At 30.0% G+C, this 18318-nt stretch overlaps 1 protein-coding gene across 1 annotated transcript; it reads right to left on the bottom strand.

Annotated features, from left to right (window-relative positions):
* Positions 1–1937: 1937 nt before the first annotated feature.
* LOC127086275 (E3 ubiquitin-protein ligase MBR1) lies at positions 1938–10084 on the bottom strand. The gene is made up of 7 exons (XM_051027004.1): positions 9950–10084; positions 9349–9688; positions 8956–9039; positions 2835–2918; positions 2575–2658; positions 2307–2477; positions 1938–2199 (listed from the first exon to the last, which is right to left on the bottom strand). The coding sequence occupies exons 2-7, from the start codon at positions 9670–9672 to the stop codon at positions 2065–2067; spliced, it is 882 nt and encodes a 293-aa protein (XP_050882961.1). The 5' UTR covers positions 9673–9688; positions 9950–10084; the 3' UTR covers positions 1938–2064.
* Between the last annotated feature and the right edge of the window lie 8234 nt (positions 10085–18318).

Genomic DNA, 18318 nt, shown 5'->3' on the forward strand with positions numbered 1-18318 from the left:
TAAAGAAGAATAGATTTTAATAGACAATGTATGTAATAGACAATCAATTACAGTAGTAGATAATGTATGTAATAGATAATGTATGATAGAAGAATCTGGAGTGGAGGCTGAAAGAGATTCACCGCTAGCAAGACGACAAAAATGTGAAAAGGATTTCTACAACACTACTAATGTTGTGAGAGAAATTTAGGTCTTTTACTCATTTGTAGTTTTTTTAATGGATATTATTATTGGGCCATATGCCTTTTTGTTCAAAATGGGTCATGGACATTTTTTATGTAGTTTTTTTTCAATTTTTTTAACGGGCTAGCGGGGACCCCACCGCATTATGTATTCCGCCCGCAGATATTTTTGTTTTGGCGGGACGGACGAAACAGGTAGGCAGACTCAAAATCCCAACTCAGTCCGCCATTTTTTGGCAGGTGCGCGGCCCGGCCCAGCGACCCCCGACCCATTTTGCCACCCCTAGTTGTGTAAGGTATGAGTAAAAGTTGTGGAGTGTCTAATGGGGGTCTTGGCAAGGGTAACAACATGGGAAACATGGGTTGTAATTATAGGGATATATGAAGACTTTTGAGTTATACCTGGGGAATTAGATGTTGTGTGAACAATTGCAGAAGGTTGATATTCCTTTTGTTATGCTAATTTGGTGAGAATGGGCATGAGCGCAAGAAAAAATCTACTTTTAGAACTCTTGGGTGGAATTGGATAAAACTTCCAAAACTCGTGAGAATAATGTGATTGATGGCCGTCTTAAATGTAGAGCTGCCAATTTAGGGGGTCAGAGCCTAAACTAAAGGGTCATAAACTTCAAGTAAGGCCCATCATTTTTTAAAGTTGATTTTTTTATTTTTAAAAAATCAATCTTTTAAAAAAAACTTGACTTCTTTTTTTCAAAAAAATCATTTTTTTATTTTCGAAAAAAACATGACTTTTTTATTTTCGGAAAAAATCGATTTTTCTTCATATAAAATTGACTTTTTTTTTTAATTTAAAAAAATAGAATTAACTTTTAAAAAAAAATCAATTTTTTTTTATTTTCGGAAAAATTTAACTTTTTTTTTTCTATTTTCGAAAAAAGTCAATCTTATTTAGTTTAAAAAAATCACTTTTTTAAGTATTTTTGGAAAAATCGACTTTATTTTTAAAAAAATTGATTTTATTTTTTGAAGAAAAAACGACTTTTGATGTTTTGGAAAAAATTGACCTTTTTTTTTCAAAAAAATTGATGTTTTTTTTCGAAAAAAATCACCTTTCTCATTTTAAAAAAATATAAGTATTTTTTTTTGTTTTTCGAAAAAATTAACTTTTTTTCAAAAAAATCATATATTGTGATATTTTCAAAAAAATTGATTTTTTTATTTTCATATTTTTTTAAAAAAATAAATTAGTCTTTTTTTCACTTTTGAAAAAAAATCAACCTTTTTTATTTAGAAAAAAATTAATTTTCAAAAAAGATTTATTTTTTTAAAAATATATATTTTTATAAAATATTTTTTTTATTTGAAACAAATTATATTTTGAGTCCCTCACATAGGCCCTTAAAAACAAAAATATGACGAGGCTTAAAAATAAAGGGGCAAAAATTATTGATTTAGTAGAGAGTCTAAAAAAATGGGGCCAAATAGGAAACCTAATTATTAAGGCTTTCTTACTTAGGGTTTTTTTGACACCTCTACTTAAATGAAGCATTCTCTAGGGTCTCATTTAACATTATAAATTATAGCACTCAAGCACAATGAAACATTCTCTAAGGTCTCATTTATCATTATAAATTATAGCACTCAAACACAAAGGTACATTCAATATCAAGTAAACTAAGTTCAAACCGCATAGAACACAAGAACAAGTATAAGAGTTTTAATTCAACTCATGCATATAAAAACAAGTATTAATATCATTAATCCAACATGATAAAATAAATGCAAGTTGATAAATTCAAAGTTCTAGTACCTAACATATATAATACCATAGCAAAATATGAATAAAGTCAAAAGTCAAATTATCCAGAAAGTGCATTAAGAGATATTAAGGGATATCCATGCATGAAGAATTTATAGATTCTTATGCATCATCCAAAGCTTCTAATTTGCAGATTGGGCAACTATTCTTTAAAAGCAGCCATTGTGTTATACAATTTGCATGATATTCATGCTTGCATTTGATAACACCAATCTTCTCCTGATCCTTAAACTCCTCCTATCCAATTAATAAATATACTTGGTTAGTAAAAGAAAATAAGGAATTATCCTAAAAAATTAATGAAAATATTGAGTGGAATCGAATTTCTTGTTAAAATATAATACCTGACATATTAGGCAAGAGTTATTTTCCCCATCTTCTTCAGGTGGTAATTCCTCCAAATTAATAGCAACAGGACTTGGTGAAAAAAGTTTTGTCTTCAGCTGTATGGCAATTGTTTCTTTTGATAAACCAGTGGATACACTTCCAATCCTCTCGCCCAATTGAAGAAGTTCCTTTAAGCAATGATTCTTAATGTAAATATTTTTCAATTTTTGTATATCCTATAAACTGATAGGAAAATAAAATTTGAGTATCTATTTATGTATTTACCTCATAAGACATGTCATCAATATTCAACCGCATATCTTGATGTTCATCATTTTGATTTTCCACTTCATTAAATAAAGAAAAATCCTATAGTAATGAAGTTAAATTAATAAGGAAGCCAAAAAGTTATTGAGACAAAAAAACTAGATTACAAATTAAATTGATTTTATTTTATTTATTCTTTTCAAAATAAACAAAATTAACGTATTTTTATATAGAAGTTTTGAGAAAAACAAAAATAATCACAAAAATATTGCACTTACCTCATTAGACATTTCATCAATAAGTGAGAGAAATTGTCGATGTTGGTCGATTAGATTTTCCATTTCATGCATCAAAGCATTCTCCTTTACAAATGAAGTTCAATTAAAAAGGATGCCAAAAATTCTTGACAAAAAATAACACTATAAAAAGAGTATAATGAACATACAAATAGTATAAAATAGTTGTATACTACATTCCATAACAAAAACTATAAATATCTCATATTATACAACTATTTTTAAAATATCTCGATGATTTGCCGAAATATATGTTGTTCATTCGTTGACAATGTAAAATTACTTTACATTGTCGGTGAATTGTCCATTTTCTCTTATGAAAATGTATAATGGACATGCACTGACAATTTAAAATAGTTTTACACTCCAATCCAATAGAAAACTATCATTATGTCATGTCATACAATCATTTTAAAAGTATGTCTATGATTTGGTGGAATATATGTTACTCATTTGTTGATCGTGTAAAATTATTTTACATTTTCAATGGAACATCCATCTACTCTTACGAAAAAGTATAATAGACATGCATTGACCGTGTAAAATAGTTCTAATAAAACTATCATTATGTTATGTCATACAATCATTTTTAAAATAGACTTATTTGCAATTTTAATCCCTCTATTTTGTCATTTTTTGAATTTTTGTCCCCCATTATAAAAACTACAATTTTGGTCTATTTTTTAAGTTTTGTATTGGATTTTGGTCCCTTTTGGGGGAGTAAAAAATCCAACACAAAAACTTAAAAAAAAAAGACGAAAAACCTGATTTCTAAAATGGGGGAATCAAAACCAACAAAAAAACAAAATAGAGGGACCAAAGTTGCAATTTATTGGTGCACAAGATGAAGAAGATGAAGATGAAATAAGAGAGAGAATTGAAATAACAAACTTTCACTACTCTTCAAAACGGTTACAACAAATGGTTACACACATACTTTATTGACAACTACACTTGTTTATATATACAAGCAATAATGTCACGTAGGAGAAAATGCTAACTTACACTAGCTAGGTTACGCTTAACAAAAATAATAAAAATATTGAATATGAATTACTTCTAACACCATCCCTTACTTCATATTCATCTAATCAAAACTAACAACACCAATTTCATCTCTCAAGTGGAGACATTGATCAATCTTGATCGCTTTCGTCCGAACATTTGCAAGCTGCTTATAGGTGCTACAATGCATTTCTAGCACTCCATTCTGAACCTGATTTATTAGAAAGTGAAACATAGTCTTAATATGCTTGCTTTTCCCATGCAACATTAGGTTCTTGGCAAGATTGATTGCAAACTTGTTATCAATCATCAACTTTAGAGGCTTATTTACCTTGATCTTCAGATCCTAAAGTAAATTTTGAAGTCAAACAAGTTGACATGAAACCATAACTCCTGCTATGTATTTAGCTTCACAGGTTGACAAAGCAACAATTGGTTTCTTCTTGGAACACCAAGAAATAGGTCATCTCAGATACTTAAACAGATATCCAAAAGTAATTATATTGTCAACTTCATCCTCACACCAATCAGAGTATGAGTAACACATCAACTATGAATTAGCCTTTTCACAAGAAGGGAACAAAACTCCATACTTCAGAGTCCCCTAAATATACCTCAGAATCTTGACAATAGCTTGGTAATGAGACCATTTCGGTTTACTCATGAACCTACTAACCATTCCAACTACACAACAAATATCAGGTATGGTATTAAACAAATACCTCAGAGAGCCAACTAACTTCTTGAAAGTTGTAAAATCTACATGATCACCCTCAGGATCAGAATCCAATTTGTGATTTGTTTCTAAAGGTATAACTGCAACCTTATAATTCAGCAGCTCAAATCTCTTCAGAAGCTTAAGTTCATACTTTAGCTGATACAGAATTATACCTTTCTCAAAGTACACAATCTCCATCCCTAAAAAAATGTCATATTTCCTAGATCAATCATCTCAAACTCATTCATCAACACCTTATTGAACTTCATTATCTCATCAAAACAACTTCCTGTCAGCAATATGTCATCAACATAGAGACACACCAGAATCATATTTCCTTCAGAAGTATGTTGAACATAAACACCATACTCTATCTCACACTTTTTGAATTCTTGAAGCTTGAAGAATGAATCATTTTTCAAATTCCAGGCTCCAAGAGCTTGTTCCAGTCCATACAAGGCTTTATGTAACCTGTACACCATCCCTTCCTGATTCTTTTCGATAAATCCATGAGGTTGTGACACGTATACCTATTCTTGAAATATACCGTTCAAAAGGCATATTTCACATTGAGATGCATGAGAGGTCAATTTCTGTTAGTAGTTATCACAATCAACATTCTGATTGTTTCATGTCTCACTACAGGAGAAAACACTTTAAAGTAATTTAACCCAGGATTTTGTTAAATCCTCTTGTTACTAAAATTGCTTTATGTTTGACAGTTAATTTGTTTGCATTCAGTTTCACCTTGAAAAACTATCTGGCCCTGATGGCTTTCTTGTCCTTTGGAAGCTCAGTCAACTCCTAAGTCTAATTTCTTTCTACAGTCTTAAATTATTCTTTCATGGCCTTCAAGCATACCTTATTCTTGAGCGATTCTTCAACACTAACTAGTTGAGAGTTTACTAAAATGGCACATTGAATGACCTCTCCATCAGAGTCCATTTAAGTATCTTGCAGTATGTCAAATTCTACAAATCTTCTTGGAACGTTTTTGATTCTTTGTGGCCTCTGAACTTGTTCAGAATCTTCTTTAGATGCTGGAACCCCAGAAATACCACCTTCAGAGACATGACCACCTTCAGAGTCTGGAATATTCCCAGAGTCTGGATCTCTACTAGAGTCTAAATCACCATCAAAATCTAGATCAGAATTAGATCCGCCTTCAAAACCAGAATCGCCTTCAGAGTCAAATTCAGAATAATCTTTTGATTCTAACTCATCTTTAAAACCTTCAGATTCTGAAGTATCTTCATAAGTTAACTCATGTTTTAAGACCTCACCATAATTGAATTAATATTTCTTCCAACCCCACACTTCTGACTCTTTCACAATGATATCTTTGTTGAATCAACCTTGTTAGTGACATGACAATAAATCCTATAAGCACCTGTACTATGGTAACCTATAAGCAACATAACTCTGCTTGTGTCATCCAACTTCCTTCTCTTAGCATTTGGAACATGTTTTTAACAAACAGAACCAAACACCTTTAGATGTCTCACACTTTGTTTATCTTCAGTCAACTTCTCTAAATGAATAATTTCCTTCAACTTTTTGGTTGGTCACCTACTGAGCACATATGATGCAGTGGCAACAGCTTCTCCCTACAAGGTGTGAGGTAGCTTCTTCTCCTTTAGCATGCTCCATGTCATATCAAGCAAAGTTCAGTTTCTTCTTTCAGCAAGACCATTATGTTGAGAAGTGTATGGAGAAGTCACCTCATGCTCAATTCCATTCTCCTCACATAACTTTCTGAATTTTGTAGAGTTATACTCACCTCCACCATCAGTTCTGAGAACTTTCAGCTTCTGACCACTCTGATTCGCAAGCTTGATTCTAAATTTCTTAAATTCAACAAACACCTCGTGTTTGAACTTTATAAGGAACACCCAGGCCATCCTTATGAATTCATCAAAAAATGACACAGTATTTATTCCCTTCAAGTGAAGGTACTAGAAATGGTCCACACACATCATAATGCACCACTCCTTGAGCATGCTTTGCTCTTGGGGGCATTTTAGATGAAAATGACAGTCTTGGTTGCTTCCGTCTCATACATACATTGCATGACTTCTCTGGCTTCTTAATTGTAGGAACTCCATGTACCAACTTATTTTAGTTCAGATTCCCTAAGCTTCTGAAGTTCAGATGACCAAATCTTTTCTGCCACAACTCACTTTCCTTCATAACACTTGTTGCACTAAGGCATTCATAGTCTACAGTTTTATCATTCACTTTGAATGTTCTACTCCTTCCCTGTTCTAACTTCATAATCAAATTCCAATTACAGTCATACAAATTCAAAATATTGTCCTTCATGGTAACTGAAAATCCTTTCTCAATTATTTGACCTACACTCATCAGATAACTTTTCATGCCAGGAACATTCCACACATTCTGAATCAATGCTGGTTTACCAATATTCATAACTACTCTGACATTTCTCATTCCTTCAACATTCAGATACTTATCATCATCACATATGATCTTGGTCCTCTTACCTGAGTCAAACTCAACCATCCATTTCTTATTTCTAATAAGGTGATTTGAACAACCAGTGTCCATGTACCACCAGTCTTCCAAAGACGCGCTATCATACTCAGAAGCCATCAATAACACATGTTTATCATCAAAATCTCCTCCAGTTATGTTTTCTTCTTCTGACTTCCTTTCTGTATTTGACCAATAATCAGCAGCGGAGTGGCCAAACTTCTTACAACAGTAGGACTGAACTTTCCTCTTTTCATACTTATCCTTCCCCTTCTGAGCACTCTTCTTCCTTTTAGAAGTTGAGGTTTCTGACTTCTGAACACCATTAGATTTCTTCTTGACTTCTGACCAAGATTGCTTCTGATATTTCTTACCAAAAGATGCTTTTAAGGCATGCTGTTCTACCTCCATTTTAGAGTTTCTCTCAATCAGACGCAACTCTTGTGCCTCTAGACTACTTTGCAACTCTTCAATTCTCATAGTGATAAGATCCTTAGAATGTTCAATTGCTACAACAATGTAATCAAACTGAGGAGTAAGAGATCTAAGTACCTTCTCAATGATCTTTTCTTCAGAGAGAGTGTCTTCATACGACTTCAACTCATTTGTGACCATAATCACTCTAGAGATGTAGTTAGGTACCTTATCATTGTTATTAATGATGAGATTCTCATACTGCTTACATAGAGACTGAAGTTTCACCTTCTTCACTGATGCATCACCATCATTGCACTGTACCAGTGTGTCCCACGCAGCCTTCGCCGCCGTCGAATTAGCGATTTTCTCAAACATGTTCGCATCCATACACTGATGGATGTAAAATAATGCCTTTTGATCCTTCTTCCTCAGATCACGTTGAACATTTCTTTGTGCATCTGCTGCATTTGCCGGAAGTGCAATCAGAATGTAACTGTGATTGACGAGATCAAGAACATCTTGAGTGTCAAACTACACACGCATTTAAATCATCCACCTATCACAGCTCTTGCCATCGAACACTGGAAGCTTAATACTCAGAGTATTGTTTCCGTTCATCTTCAACCTTGTGCAATTCACTCAGATCTCACCAAACACCGGTGTTTCTCAATTTCACAAAATCAAGAAATATGATTATGTTACTATTCCAATAAAAAATTCAACACGAACTCAAGAAACAAAATCAATCACACAACGACTCACCGTTCACTCGTGTTTCCCTGTGTTTCCATGTGGATTTGAATCGGAGCTCTAGATACCAATTGTTGGTGCACAAGATGAAAAAGATGAAGATGGAAGAAGAGAGACAAGAGAGAGAATTAAAATAATAAACTTCCATCACTCTTTCAAACGGTTACAATAAATGGTTATGCACACACTCTATTAACAATTACACTTGTTTATATACACAAGCAATAATGCCACGTAGATGAAAATGGTAACCTACACTAGTTAGGTTACGCTTAAAAAACTAATACTACTACTGAATATGGATTACTTCTAACACAATTAAGCCTTTAAAATAACTCTATTATTTGGCGGAATATACGTTGATCATTAGTTGACAGTGTAAAATTATTTTAAATTGTCGATGCATCATCCATTTTCTTTTATGAGAGTATATATAGTGAACACGCATGGTTTTACAGTATCATTCAATAAAAAAACTATCAGTATGCCATATCATATAATCATTTAAAAAATATCTCTATAATTTAGCAAAATAAATATTATTAATTGATTGACAGGGTAAAATTACTTTACATTATCAATATGCCATGTCATACAATCATTTTAAAAATATTTCTACAATTTGACGGAAGATAATATTTTTATTGTTTATAGTGTAAAATTAACGTATGTTCATATAAACATTTTAAGATGAAAAAAAAATCAAAAATTTGTACTTACCTCAAAAGTCATGTCATTGATATTCATGCGAGTAATTCTATCTTGGTCCTCTAAATTTTCCCTTTCTTCGGTCAAAGCAACCCCCTATACAAATGAACTTTAGTTAATTAGGAATAAAAAAAATCTTGAAAAAAAAATAAAACTATGAAAATTCATTTATTTTATTATTGTTTTAAAAATTTACAAAATTAATATAAACTCATAAAATAAAACTTTTGATAAAAAAACATGTCATTAAATTTTGCGTCACTAATTGACCATTAGATTAAATTTAATTTAAAATCTATAAATTGGAATAAAGCTATAAAATATATATATGAAACAATGAATTTTCTTATTTTTTAATAATGAGAAAATGTTACTTTAATTTGAACATTAAAAAAAGGGACTAACAGTTTGATGGCTAAGAGATGTCTCTGGCATGACTCCTTCCGAATGCAGAATTTGAGAACTTGTTTGTGGAGTGATCATAGCACTGTGTGGAGGATTTGATGAAACACAAAGGATATCAAGTCTACGGAGTTGTCGACGGGAAGGAAGAGGAACCTGAATGCCATTGTTGTTGCCTTGAGGTTGCGTTGGGAAGCTTGATGTGTCCCTTTCAGTGATCTCATCAGCGTGTTCTTCGTTAGGGGGAGAATCAGAAGAACTTCCCAAAGGATTAGAAGGTTGGTGATTTCCTCTGATCCTTTTGCGTGAGCCATTTTCATCATCCATCAAATTAGGGTTTCTCCTGAAATTAATCAAATTAACTCAAACTTGAAAACTGCAACATGTTTTAGATATGTTTCAAGATTTCTCAATAAATGATCATAAAAAGTTCCTAGCTTTCTCAATGTTTGATTGTGTGAATTTAGACAGATTTTGATCATGATCTTTTGAACAAACATGCATTCAATCTTCACTTTTTTCATAATTATTTTAATATTAACTAAAGTATTGAGAAAATCAATAGAAAGGGAGAAAGGTATATACAAAACAATATGATACTTACAATGTTGGTTGTGGAACAGCAATTGATAAATAAAAAGGATGAAAAGTTGAAATGAAATATAGGTGAAAATATCTCAAATCATCTAAATAATGTTTGAGGCAGCTAATAGGAGAAAATGAGATGAGTTCTTTTTGTTTTTAAAATAAATATATGCTTTCCATTTCTCAACAATTGATAGAAAATAGGTGTCAAATATTTATTTATTATTTATTTTGAATTTTTTTTAAAATATGATTATAATATAAAAATTTATTCTTTATCATAACATTAAAAAAAGAAAAAAAGTTATACTTAAATAGCATTTAATGATAAAAACCACCGACACACTATTGTCATATTTTACTAGAAGAGTGAAGTCATATTTTGGTTTCTCACAAAATTTTTATAGAAATTAAACTAATTTCAGAGAATTTTTTTCATTTAATTTCTTACAAAATTTAATTGAGTCATATTAATAGAAAATAGATGTGAAATATTTATTATTTATTTTGAATTTTTTTAAGAATATGATTATATATAAATATTGATTATTTATCATAGCAATAAAAAAATAAAAAAATGTTATTTTTAAATAGCATTTAATGATAAAAACACGCTATTGTCATATTTTAGAAAAAGAGTGAAGACGTATTTTGATCTCTCGCAAAAAAAAATTGTAGAACCTAAATTAGTCCCCGAGAAAAAAAGTTCTATTTACTTCTTTATGAAATTTAATTGGGTTATATTAAAAGAAAATTGGTGTAAACTATTTATTATTTATTTTGAAATTTTTTAACAATATGATTATAATATAACAACTTAATCTTTACATGACATTAAAAAACGAAAAAATTGTTATTCTTAAACAAGATTTATGGATAAAACCACCGACAAGCTATTGTCATATTTTATATAAAGAGTGAACTCAAAATACTTAAGCCACATCATATGTCTTTATCACTAAGGTAATGTACATTAGTGATAGATAATTCTCATAATATTAAATAATTATAAATTTAAATTAAAAAAATATAAAATTTGAACCCACAGGATCTTGAATATGAATTCTTTTAAGTTAAATGGTAGTGACTTTATCATTAGACCAATCAATTTCTATTGTTAATATTTATAATAATGAATACATAACTTAATAAATCAGAATAAACATTTACTTATTTACTTATTTTAAATAACACACAAATACATATTTATTTATTTCAATTAAAAAATAATAAATTAATTTAATAATAATATAATTAATTATTAAAATATTTAATTAATTCATATTAAATTACTAATTAATTTTTTAAAGTATTTAATTAATTCAAATTTAATAATAATCAATTAATTTATAATAATTAAATTAACTATTAATTTATTTATTTCAATTTGATTGATTATATTTAAGATTTACATTTTATTAATTTTATTTAAATTTGTGTATTATTTGAAATAAGTTAATATTTATCTCTGTGTTATTTGAACTAAGTAAAGAAGTAAATGTTTATTCTGAATTATTAAGTTAAGTATTCGTCATTAGAAGTAAATTATACAAATTAATTGTTTTATTGATAAAGTGATTACCTATTAATCTGATGAGACCTATGTTCGAAATCATGTGTACAAACTTTGTATTTTATGTTTTAAGTTCAGAATTACTTAATACTTACTACAAATCCTGAGATCTATTTATCACTCAATGTACACTCATCTAGTGGTAATAACATAGCTTGTGGTTTAAAGATTCATTGGTTCAATTCCTTCAAAGAATAAACTTTAGCATTTTTTCTATATTTTTAAATTCTAATTGTTTAAAAATAAAATTGAAATTAAAAATAAAATTAAAATTAAAAATTAAAATTAATTTAATATTTAAAAAATTAAAAATAAATGTGAACGTAATTATTAAAAAAACTGATGTGGCATAAATAATATTAACATAGGAAAAAAACCGATTTTAAGAAAAATATTAACATAAGGAATAATATGACACAGTTAAATTTTGTAAGGGATTAAATATAATTTTTTTTTTCTCTCGAGACCTAATTTAGGTTCTATAACTTTTGTGATATATCAAAATGAGTCTTCAATCTTATAAGAAAAATAAAGAGGAAGAAAATTATTATTATTATTATTATTATTATTATTATTATTATTATTATTATTATTATTATTATTATTATTATTATTATTATTATTATTATTATTATTATTTAGTGGTAGTTAAGGATGACAATAAACCTATATTCAATGGATACTCGCAAAAAATATCCACAGTTGATGAGCGAAAAAATCTACAAGAACACATATAATTACTCACTAAAATAAATAGATATGGATAGTATTATATAAAAAATCATGTCATTAATTTTAAAAAAGAACATCACTATTAAACTATTATGCAGTTTTATATAAGTGTATTTTTATTTCATAACTCGAGAATAATTTTTTTGAATTTTTTAATATTATTAAAAACTTAAAAAATATATTTAATATTTTAATAATTAATAAAATTGACAAAATATTATATGAATCTAAACGTTTTTTAAATGTATGAATATTTAATTCTTCCTTAAAAGATTTTTGACTAACTTTTGAATTAATTTTATTTTAGATTATTTTTTATGTGTAATTTTTATTTATTTTTTCCCGTAAAATGTTATGAACTTATAATTTTTATTTTGAAAAGGGGAACATTGACTATTGCCATCTTGTAGTTTTGTATTCATATTTTATAGTTATTATACTCAATTATTAAATGTTTTTAAATTCATTTTGATTTTGAGCTGAAATTATGTTTTATAAACGATAAGATGTGAGAGACAATGTTGTAAGGATTTAATTGAAATACACTGATAGTGTAAAAAAATTTTACACCATCAGTTAATCTTGGACGTTAGATATTAAAATAAGTTTGATTTTTATTTTGAAAACCTATAAAGTAATACAAACGGGTGATGGTGATGAATCGACCGTGTAAATTTTTTCACACTAATAGTGCATAGTAATTAATCCCATGTTGTAATATTGTATATCACAAGATTAATGATACACAATAAATTAATAACAATAAAAAAAATGAAACGCGAAATTGTTAATTCAGTTGATACAAAGTCACTTATATTTGAGAGTATTAACACAAGAAATGAAATCCCCTCTTAATAGTCAAAAATACAAATATTAATTTACCAACACCCCTACATACTAAACAAGAGCTATATACTATTTATTGTGATTTAACCATGTTGATCACTCCACATCTTCAACTTTGACATCTTTGTCAAGTATTATTCATTACTACATTGACATTTATGTGACTTTTTATAGTTCAAATGGTTGGATTCATCACTTATATATTAGATGCTTAGATTTATTTTTATATATTTTTAAGTAAGTTTTTGTATTTAATAATGAACACATTAGGTGCTCCATCTTTTATTTTTACTTTACATTAATGTGTAGAATTAAAAAGTATAACGATTACCGTCAGCAAGACCAACTCTCATGAGGCTTAGGGCTAAAAGAAGCTGATTAAGGTTGTGACTTGAGGGCTGACACTAAATTGAATAAGATTCTAGAGCAAGGTGTAGCGGTAAATTCGTGACCATCGAACTATTGGTTATCTCAACGTCAATAAAACCAGAGTCTCCACCAGGCTTTTATTGTTTCCAACGGAAAAGGGAAAAATACGAACAAAATTCAAAGATAAGATGTTTTCAAATCAAAACTAATAAAATGTCAGAGATTACAGGTAAGGGGGTTGGTTACACAGAGGGAAAGTATTAGCACCAAAAGTGTCATAGGTACTCCTAAGGAGCCCTTTTTGTGTGTAAGTGTTTTAGTTGAAAAGATGTTTGATAAAAAAGTAGAATGAGAGGATGAGAAAAGAATTCAATTATTTACAGTTTTTGTGTTTGACAAGACCTTCGGTTTAATGCCTATGCAACAATAAAAATGAGGGATTAAAACCTCGTAGTTTATGGTAAAAATTTCAAAGAAATGGGTGGATTGATTTTAACAAAAGCTTAAAGATCTTTTGTTATCAAAGGGAGAATACTCAACCAAACATCCATCGATAATAAGTGCTTTACAACATTTAAGAGGGAGGGTTCCAACTTGGATTCAATCAACAAGTATGCCACTAACCTCTAATAAATGGAAAAACTTATAATCAAAATATCATGGAAATGAGAGAATTATATCTTAACCAAAGATAACTCAAATCTAAATGCTCTCTTTTGAAAAGTCTTAAAAGAAAAGGCATAAAGTGGCCAAAGGATTATGTGAGGTTGTTAGTTCTTTTTGTCTTGTGAAATTTAAGTCAATATAGTTAAGTTTATTTACAAGTTTGATTTAAGAAAATATTTTGAAAATTCAATGGCATAAGGCCAAGGTTTCTACTCATTAAAACAAGTCTAAGTTGAAAACAACAATCAAAGAAGGTTTTGAAAATGAGGGAGAGATTTTGAAATTAAAGAAGTGAGAGGAGATGAAAGGACTATCCTAAACAAGATTTAAAAGTTTAGAGTTGAAAAGATCTAACCAATGGGAAGCAATCCACAAGATAAGAATGTCATATAGAAATCCATTTCCTTTAGACTTTTAAGCAAGCAATAAGCATAATCATCCAAGCAATTAATATGACAACCAAATGACATCAAATAAAGATAGCCAAAACATCCAAGCAAGCAGTTTTCAATGTCTTCAAATGTATCAGATGAATATTCCTTGACATAAACTCATAGAAAAAGCATCAGGTATAAAAATAAAATAAAAATAATAGCTTGAGCATAGAGACAAAGTAACAGATAAACCAATGGAGTTCTCATGGCTTGTATCGGATGAATGGCATTGGCCAAGTCTCCAAAGCATAGGGGTGTTGCCTATTCTAATTCCAAAAGTTCAGATCAAGTCTCAGATAGAGATCCAACAGTCCACCAGTGTATTTTTTAGGGTTTTTGTTGTTATTAAGTATTTTAAGGTCCTAAGACCATAAACAAAACAAAATCACAAGCATAATATAATGCAAGCACAAAGTATGGCTCAAGTGAGCAAAGTGAAAATGACTTAAACATAAACAAGTTATATGAAATGTAAATGACAATGAATGATAAAGTGCATAAATTTAAATTGATTAATGTAAATTGCATTAAAATAAAGGAAATACAAAAGATATTAGTCGATGTTAGTGGAAGTAGAAAATTATTTTAAGTTATTATTTAGAGAACACTCAACCATCCACTCACAAACATGAAGATATGAACCAAGACATTATTCATGAGAAGGGCTCCAACTTGGATAAATCAACAAGTATGCCACTAGCTATCACAAATGGAAAAAAGTTTAAATCTTCACACAATACCATGAGTAATGGGAGACTTACAGTCTCACATACAAAAATTGTATGCCTTTGGGACAAACTTAGCTCTATGTTAAGCAATCGTAATTGGACTTATGTAGAAGTCACAACTATCTGAGGTCGAGCAATAAAACTATTGGTGTTAATGCATGCTAGAGACAAGGTATAATGCCCAAGCTCCTAAAGCATACCACACACAAAAATAATAAAATGGGATGAACCTATCTCAATCAGCCTCATGTTGATTCATCTGACACAAGGTCATTGATGAATCAACTAACATTTGAATATTCGATAAGTCATTGGTCAATGAAGGATTGGGAAAGAAGGAGATGAATATGAGAAAATGAAGTGAAAAGAAATCTCAAATTGATCAAGGGATGAACTTCATTTGATAAATACCATTCATTCATTTTGGGGGATGAAGTTCAAACTTCATCAACCCCTTAAATCCAATGGTTTTGATCAAATTGAAGTCCAATTCAACCAAGATCAAGGTCAAACAAAAGACGAGTCAACACAAAGTCAATCAAATAGCTCAACATAATTTTATGCAATTAAACAATTTAATTTCAATTTTTAAATGAATAAAAATACATTTTTAAAGATGAAATACCTCAAATCCCTTCAAATCACCAAATAAATGACCAAGGAATTTATCATAAGTCAAACAAGGTCAAAAAACCTTTAACTAATTTTTTTGGGAATTTTTAAAAGTCAAAAGTATTTAAAATTAATTAAAAACAAATAAAAAATCATTTAATTCACTAAAAATATCAAATCCAATCCAAAAAATAATTTTAATTCAGAAAATGGAAGAGGAAATTTTTTGATTTTTTTTGGTGAAAGTCCCATATTTTTTAGAGTGATGAAGCTCGATCTCGATCCCAATCCTCTTGGCGTTGCTTCTTCTTGCTTGTAGGAGATAATTCAAATGAAAATGTTTGTGAACCCTTGGAGTTTTAGCTCAAAAATAGAAGGTGAGCTAATACTCGATTTCAATGAAATCTTCAAGGTTGTTCTATCAATGGAGGTTAGGGGATTTTCATATCAAAGCTTAGGCAAGGGTCCTCCAATTCTGAGGCAATGGGCATGTACTTATAGGCTTATGAGTTCCTTTTCACACCATTTAAAAATTTGGCCAAAAATAGTAACTCGTGTGCATGGGTCTTTTACACCATTTAGGTCCAAATGATGATTGAATTAAGTCCAAATTCGTGCATAATTGATGTTGAGATCATTACATGAATCCATGCAAAGGAATTTGAAATTTTAGTTAAAAAATTGCCAAATTGGGCCATGCAAATTAACCATGTGCAACTCCTTCAATTCTTGTTCAAATGGAATGATCTTGGACTCTTTGGAAAGCTAGCATGAAAAGGAACAACTTTATGTTGGAACTTTTTCAATTTGAAGCTTGTATCATGATGAATTTTGGTGTTGAAGTTGGAGGAATCAAACATACTTGAAAATTTTCTAAGTTAAAAGTCAAATGACCCCTTTTTCCATCTTGAATAACTTTTCCTATGAGCTTCAAATGACTTTGGTTCCTTCTTCAAAGTTGTAGATACTTCAATTATATTCAATTTGATAACAAATTTGACACCATTTGGATCTTGCATGATGGAGTTATGGATTTTAGAAGTTGAGAAAAAATGCATGTTCAATGGTAATGGCCCAAAATGACCTATAATGTTTCCTCATGGAACATGCCCTTGCAAGTGGAATTTGACCTTTCTAAAAGAAGAAATTTTGGAGAAGACATCTCGAAATTGATCATGAAAATTGTATCATCTTCATATCATAAAAATTGAGAAAGTTATGGTTTTTGGAAGTTGACCTTCTATCTAGGGCACAAACAAAATGACCTATAATCTTTCGCCATAAAACATGACTTTCCAAGCAAAATTAGCTCTTGATGCCAACATGAAAGTTATTCGGAATGTCACAAAGAGTAACTCTTATCTTGGAATAATTTGATATGACAAATATTGTAGGAGATAGGGTCTAGGGAACCCTAGATTTGACCAGTTGACTTTTCTGATCAACCTCCTTGAACCAACTTGAAAACATGAAGTTCTTTTGCTCTTTGGGGCTCATGGAGGATCATATATGCTTAAGATGATGTTAAATGAAGTATCCCATAATATTTTTGACCAATTTTTGAAGAAACCTGCTGAGGGAGGCACACAAGATACCCTAATAAATTAAGGCTTCCTTGACAAACAAGCTTCAATCTCTTGATGAATTCTTGATCAAAATAACAAATGTGGAACATGGGGATCCATATATGATGCTTAGAAATTAATTGTACCTTTTATTACTTGATACCTTGCACTAAGGGTCTCAAACCCTAGTTGTGAGCTTGATGAGGCATAAGTGGATGCACACACTATCTACAAAAGAAACAAAACTATACTAGACATGTTTTTGGTGTTTTGGTTAGTAAACAAGAGAAATAAAGTATGATACAATCATATGTGCTTGATAATATCTTCTAATGCAAACCCAACGAATGATAGGTGAAGAGGATACCAAGATGTGATCCCAATGCTAATGCCAAGTTGATGAGATGGCATGAGAAATCTTAGGGGCAAAATTGGGGTCTTACACGAGGAAATAGGGATAAGCTATCACGTTAATAGATAATGAGGATCAAAAGCTGTCAGAGACTACAAAAGCTACTATAACGCTAAAAATAGGGCATGTTGTTTCCCATGTGTGTTGTCATATCCTAATAGACGTACTAGAAAAAGGAATATGATTTATGTGGATCAATGTGCTTGCTTGTATGCAACTAATAAATTCTCTTAAGTTTTAATGATGATAACTAAAATGGTTGTTGAAGTCGGTGGTAATGACTTTCAAATCCCCTAATGATTTTATTCTACTTGAAAACATGTCAAAAATCATTCACTACGAGACTCAAGATTCCAATGAAATACTTGTATTATCGTGATGTATCGAGAAAAAGGTCTTGGAAGCCTCAAAGTTGTAAAAGAGTGGATGTGGGAAAGCTCGCCCGGTCGTG

This window comes from Lathyrus oleraceus, chromosome 5, assembly GCF_024323335.1.
Source record: "Lathyrus oleraceus cultivar Zhongwan6 chromosome 5, CAAS_Psat_ZW6_1.0, whole genome shotgun sequence".
Taxonomy (NCBI): domain Eukaryota; kingdom Viridiplantae; phylum Streptophyta; class Magnoliopsida; order Fabales; family Fabaceae; genus Lathyrus; species Lathyrus oleraceus.